The sequence below is a fragment of the Oncorhynchus mykiss genome, chromosome 24, assembly GCF_057628025.1.
Source record: "Oncorhynchus mykiss isolate SJ-2025 chromosome 24, ASM5762802v1, whole genome shotgun sequence".
NCBI classification, from domain to species: Eukaryota; Metazoa; Chordata; class Actinopteri; order Salmoniformes; family Salmonidae; genus Oncorhynchus; species Oncorhynchus mykiss.
The window spans coordinates 22,865,575-22,872,572 of NC_143045.1; the positions used below are offsets into that span (position 1 = coordinate 22,865,575).

Consider the following 6,998-nt stretch of genomic DNA (forward strand, 5'->3'; position numbering starts at 1 on the left):
TTGTTGTTTTGAATTTGGCGCCCTGCACTTTCACTGGCTGTTGGCGAGGTGGGATGCTACCATCCCACATATCCAAGAGAGGTTTTAAACAGCTTGGAAAATTCCAGAAAATTATGTCATGGCTTTATAAGTTCTGACATCCTTTGAGTCAATTGGAGGTGTACCTGTGGATGTATTTCAAGGCCTACCTTTAAAATCAGTGCCTCTTTGCTTAACATCATGGGGAAATCAAAATAAATCAGCCAAGACCTCAGAAAATAAATTGTAGACCTCCACAAGTCTTGTTCATCCTTGGGAGCTATTTCCAAATGCCAGTAGGTACCACGTTCATCTGTACAAACAATATCAAGTAAGTATAAACACCATTGGACCACGCAGCTGTCATACCACTCAGGAAGAAGACGCGGTCTGTCTCCTAGAGATGAACCTACTTTGGTGCAAAAAGTGCAAATCAATCCCAGAACAACAGCAAAGGACCTTGTAAAGATGCTGGAGGAAACAGGTACAAAAGTATCTATAGCCACAGTAAAACGAGTCCTATATCAACATAACCTGAAAGGCCGCTCAACAAGGAAGAAGCCTCTGCTCCAAAACCGCCATAAAAAAGTCAGACTACGGTTTGCAACTGCAAATGGGGATAAAGATCGTACTTTTTGGAAAATGTCCTCTGGTCTTATGAAACAAAAATAAAACTGTTTGACCATTGTTACATTTGGAGGAAAAATGGGGAGGCTTGCAAGCCAAAGAACACCAATCCAACCGTGAAGCACGGGGGTGGCAGTATCATGTTGTGGGGGTGCTTTGCTGCAGGAGGGACTGGTGAACACAAAATAGATGGTATCATGAGGTAGGAAAATGATGTGGATATATTGAAGCAACATCTCAAGACATCATGTAAGCGTTTTCCTGTGGTGAAGGAGAAGCGGACCAAAATGCAGCGTGGTGGTTATTCATGTTCTTTAATAAAGGAACTAGACATGAAATAACAAACAAAACAATAAATGTGCGAAAATCTAAACAGTCCTAAATGGTGCAAACACAGAGACAGGAACAAACACCCACAAACACACAGTGAAACCCAGGCTACCTAAGTATGATTCTCAATCAGAGACAACTACTGACACCTGCCTCTGATTGAGAACCATACTAGGCGAAACATAAAAATACCCAAAACCTAGAAAAACAAACATAGACTGCCCACCCAACTCACGCCCTGACCATACTAAATAAATACAAAACAAAGGAAATAAAGGTCAGAACGTGACACATCAGTTAAAGCTTGGTCGCAATTGGGTCTTCCAAATGGACAATGACCCCAAGCATACTTCCAAAGTTGTGACAAAATGGTAAAGGACAACAAAGTCAAGGTATTGGAGTGGCCATCACCAACCTTGACCTCAATCCTATAGAAAATGTGTGGGCAGAAATGAAAAAGCTGGTGCGAGCAAGGAGGCATAGAAACCTGACTCAGTTCTGTCAGGGGAAATTGGCCAAAATTGACTGAACTTATTGTGGGAAGCTTGTGGAAGGCTACTCGAAACGTTTGACCCACGTTAAACAATTTAAAGGCAATGCTACCAAATACTAATTGAGTGTATGTAAACTTCTGACCCGCTGGGAATGTGATGAAAGCTGAAATAAAAGCTGAAAGAAATCATTCTCTCTACTTCTATTCTGACATTTCACATTCTTAAAATAAAGTTGTGATCCTAACTGACCTAAGACAGATCATTTTTACTAGGATTAAATGTCAGGAATTGTGAAATACTAAGTTTAAATGTATTTGGCTAAGGTGTACTTCAACTGTACATCTACATATTACTTCAACTAACATGTGCCCCCGCACATTGTCTCTGTGCTGGTACCCCCCTGTATATAGTCTCGCTATTGTTATTTTACTGCTGCTCTTTAATTCCTTGTTACTTTTATTTCTTATTCTTATCTGTATTTTTTAAACTGCATTGTTGGTTAGGGGCTCGTAAGTAAGCATTTCACTGTAAAGTTGTTGCACCTGTTGTATTCGGCGCAAGTGACTAATATAATTTTATATTATCGTAAGTCTTAACTGATCGTACAATAACATACGAATTGGATAATGTTAATGTTTCATATGTCTTAAAGGATTACTTATTATATGTCTTTCTCTGAGACCAGGTTGCTTGTTGTGTCGAAACAAAGGAGAATTAGGGGTAGAATTTAGGTTGGTGGTTAGGTGAACTAACAACAAAGATTTGGATAATTTATGTGAAAGATTAGGGGATCTAAAACAAATTTGGTTAGGTGAATTACGTAGCAGGTTAGGTGTTACATTTAGAATAAGGGTTAGGAGAAAGGTTAGCTAAAATGTTACAGTTGTTTTCACTGTGTATTCATTTCTCATGTCACTATTTAAAAAAAATATATATATATATCTTTATCTTATCTCTGCATTGTTGGAAAAGGACCCGTACATAAGCATTTCACTGTTAGGCTACCCTTTTTTTACGGCAAATGTGACAAATAAAATTTGATTTGATTCCCTGACACGACTAGAAAACAACACCTTTAGATTACTAGAAGGTCCCGGATTACTCCCACCCATCCTCCCTGACCAACTTCCCTACTTTCCTTTCTTTATAGACCATTAGTATGTGTCTTAAGTCTTGGAGCTGTTAAGCTGTCTTAAAGTATATTTCATATGACTCTGAGGCCAGGATGAGTTATGACCAGTGTATTGGTTTCACACCTTGCCCACAGGCACATCGGAAAGCTGGGGACAGTCAATCAAATCAATCAATCAAGCCCTTTTTACATCAGCAGATTTCACAAAGTGCTTATACATAAACCCAGTGTATGGTACATACTTTTCTTTAGGAATGTAGTGAAGTAAAAAATATAAATAGTAAACTATCTGTACATTTTTTTTTAAATCGTGCCATCTGGTTTGCTTAATATAAGGAATTTGAAATTATTTATACTTTTACTTTTGATAAGGAAGTATATTTTAACAAAGACATTTACTTTTGATACTTACGTATATGTAAAACCATTTATTTTTATTTTTACTTTTACTCAAGTAGGATTTTACTGGGTGACTTTCACTTCAGTTATTTTCAATCTTTACTTGTGCTTTAATATGACAATTAGGTCATTTTTCCACCACTGGTTTATTTGATGGCATGCCCTTTTTTTTTACCGGAGCTCAATGGCATATGTCGCAAAACATCATGGTTATTGCAACTCGAGTTGACGAATGATGGCAGTTTTACTTTACGGTCGTACCACGGAACAACTGTATAAAAATCGTGCATTGTAATTTGTTTACATACTGATAAAGTGCATTAGATATCATTAAAGCAAGATGGGAGTAGCGGATGAAGCAGACCGGACTCTCTTTGTTGGAAATTTGGATCCAAAAGTGACGGAAGAACTTTTATTCGAGCTCTTTTTACAGGTGCAGTAGCTTTGAACTATCTAGATACGATATAGCTAATGTTAGCTAGCTAAATGAATTGCGATAATTTCTCTAACTTATTCGACAAATAATTATGTGGAAGCTTCTGACCCGTGTAATTATCTAGCTATCCAGATCAATATAGTTAATTCAGCCTTAGCTAGCTAACTACATACTAGTATGCAGCAACGACGTTAGCTAGCTATATTAGCGAACAAATATCTAGCTCTGGTCCATTGTACGACAACTACAAGTTGCCTCTGATCTGTCGCCTTTCATAGATCCCCAGCGCGCAGGGTTTCGTTAATCCAAAACATGAAATAAAACACTTGAGCAGGCCCCGGATGCACATGCCGTTCAGATCCGATGCATCCGCGTGGACCAGAGCTAGCACACAAAGTCCGCGAGCACAGTGGCTAACTATTTTTTTTTTTAACAGTTGTGTTCTCCATCGTCTGTTTTGTCTTCTCTTTGACGCAGGCAGGACCTATGTTCAAAGTGAAAATTCCAAAAGACAATGATGGAAAACAGAAAGCGTTTGGATTTGTCTGTTTCAAGCATGAGGTGTCTGTACCCTATGGCATGAACCTGCTCAATGGGGCAACTCTATTTGGAAGAACTCTCAAAGTGCAGTTCAGAGCAGGTAAACTAATGTAAACCCCATACTAGTCATATACATTTATTTGCTAATATTTTACTAGGGTCTGCCTGCAATTGAAATGTCATTATTTGGATAAATATTTACAGGAAGCAGTCACATTAACAGCCCAGGGAACTCCCAGAATCAAAGCCCTGTGAATACTCCCAATCCACATGGGGCTGGGGGCAGGTATGTTGTAACATAATGCAAAATCCTACAACAATGTTAGTATGCATATGTAGGGAATGTATTGTGCATCAATAGCCTCTATTTGTCTGTGATATAGAATTACATGTTTATTGTGCAGATATGACAAGAGCCCAGACCAGGGGTCCATCCAGAGGACCTTCTCCTCTACTGATAGTCTGCAGAGACAGGCAATGGTGAGCATACCTTCATCCACACTGACATTACTCTTGTCAAGCCATTCAATTACACACTATCCTCATCTCCAGTAGTGACACTTATGTCACATTGTTGCGACGTGAACCTGCAAGTAACCATTTCATTGTATCCTGAGCATATGACAAACTGTACTACATAGTGGCCTGTAACATGATCATTTAACCAGTTGACATGGATCAGTAAAAGTGAATTCAACAGATGAACAACATGTGGCAGATGCAGCAGCTCCTGGGCGTGAATGGAGGTTTCCCAGCCGGCGGCATCGGGCTTCTGGGGCAGCCACCACCACAGCAGCTACAGAGTGGTGGAGGTGGTGGGTCCTGGCAACAGGACAGCTCCTCACCTCGAGGCAACAGGCAGGGGTACCAGCAGGACAGCGGCAGGGACCAGCGCTACCCAGGAGGCTCTGAAACCGGCTCCAACCGGCACCACCGCAGCCAGCGGGATGACCAGCGAGGTGAACACTATCACCATGACGACAGGAGCGGGAGCAGCGGAGGCGGCCGTAGCAGAGATGACAGGTGGAGGGACGGCTCCAGAGATGGTCGGTGGAGACGATACTGATGCACTATGGAAATTAAGGACTATTGTGAATATTTTTCACTTTAAAGGACATATATTTTATAATTTTACAGGATGCCACACTCAATGTGTAAATCCTGATCATATTGACGGGGAAAAAAACACAATTACAAGCTCAGGAGATGCATTGTTTTTAAACAATCTGTTAGTCATATGTTTAGGATAATGACTTTATTTTTTAAATACACTGGACTGTGTCCAAGTAAAAACAAGATTGATTTATTTTTAATTACCAATGGGGTTTTCCAGTTGTTTTACTGTGACAAATTGAAAAAAATGTATTGGGAGATTGATTTTCATACCATCCTCTGGAGAATTGTTAAATCTATCAAAACTGATTATTATACCCCTTAGACGGGGCGGTTGTCTTTTTTTTTTTTTTTAAATATTGTTTGAAAAGCTAAGCCGTTTGTCAATTGGTATTTAATTTCTACAAGGTATGGTGCTCAACTGTTTGTGGTAAATTGCTCAGGTATTTAAAAACAATTTGGTACTATGTAATCTAATTCCACCCGCAGCACTCTATAGGCTGAAATTTACTGTGACATTTGTTTCTTATGTTACAACTTTAAATGGCAAATGTGATTTTTGGATTAGTCTATTTTAAATTTGAGGACTTTACAATTGTAAGATACCCAACAGGTTCCATGTACATGTGAAACTAGATATTTTCATGAAATATTGGCATAAAAATAATTTGTCTACCCTTTTTTTTTCTATTTTTTTCCCTTCTGTTTACAGGAAAAGCATTACTCTGAAAACATCCATTGAAATGTTGCTACAACTGGTACTTCTTACAGATGTGCCTGAGGTCACAGATGTGAACTATGCAGTTAATCACGCACACATGCCTGACTTGTCTGTCTTTTAATGGACCATGTGTAACCAATATGCTTATGCAGTGGGTTAAAGTAATCTGCAGGTTGTGCCACACACACCCCTTTATTGACGCAGGAAGATGACCAAGCCAACTGTAGTCGACTCTATTTAGCATGCTCATTTAAGTGAAGGTTTATATCTTTGGCACTAACTGCTTACATAGTTAAGTTACAAAGTGTGACATATTCTATGCAATCTAACTTGTCAAGATGGTGGAACAATCATATCATAGCTGACCTGTATCATTGAATTGTCACCTTTCCATCAATTAAGCAACCAAATTAGGTGTTATTTATGGTAGGCTGTAGCGTTAATGCCTGGTCACCTTTGGATATGATTATAAACCATTTTTCAGCCATGGAATTAGTCCTACTTTGGGCATTGTTTTAGCCCAGGCTTGAAACTTCATGTTACAATTAGTGGCCCTGCTGTATGTGATGCCCTTTGAAAAGGTTTGCTTACAACAAAGTGCCTGCAGAAATCCCTTAATGTCCATGTTGAGGTCATAGTATACCCTTCCAAAAGTGCTTAGGCCGCTAACAACTGCTCCCGTTGTGTATCAACATGTACATCCCCCATAATGCTCTGGGTCCAAAGGTGGAAGTGCATTTGCTCCCACTACACTAAATCCTTTGTCTTGCTTAATCTGGCAAGTGTCAGATTCCGCGCCGATGCTTGGAAGTGACTCTAATGAAGAGTATCCTCAGTTCCCTGTCACAGGCAGTACTGGAAAGGCTGTAATTACCCTTGCTGGCTTGGGCCTAACTGTTTTAATTGATTGATCTGCTTGGCGTCTCTAGCACTAGAGCAGACGGATTAGAGGCACAGTCAGTGGCCGCTCCTGTGTGGATTTATAGACGGATGCGTCATGCCCATAGGGGGTACGGGTACGTACTGCCTCAGATTTGTCCTGTTTAACAACAAAAAATACATATTTTTGTTTCTCTATAATACTACTGCCACCTAGGAATTTTGTGAAGTTTAGCCCAGATAGGTTCCCAATCTCCCAACCTCACAACTAGATACCAATAATCCATCTCAGGCTATCAATCAAGTTAG

The 6,998-nt window shown here is 39.7% G+C and overlaps 1 protein-coding gene across 2 annotated transcripts; it reads left to right on the plus strand.

Annotated features, from left to right (window-relative positions):
- Positions 1-3,173: 3,173 nt before the first annotated feature.
- On the plus strand, positions 3,174-5,766 carry LOC110504031 (RNA-binding protein 7). Of its 2 annotated transcripts, none has more exons than XM_021582825.3 (5): positions 3,174-3,433; positions 3,914-4,076; positions 4,181-4,262; positions 4,381-4,456; positions 4,677-5,766. In XM_021582825.3, exons 1-5 carry the CDS (start codon positions 3,341-3,343, stop codon positions 5,040-5,042), a joined length of 780 nt encoding a protein of 259 aa, XP_021438500.2. In that variant the 5' UTR covers positions 3,174-3,340; the 3' UTR covers positions 5,043-5,766. The 2 variants fall into 2 exon arrangements, with proteins under 2 accessions (XP_021438500.2, XP_021438501.2); XM_021582826.3 differs by having other exon boundaries at positions 4,695-5,766.
- The last annotated feature ends 1,232 nt before the right edge of the window (positions 5,767-6,998 follow it).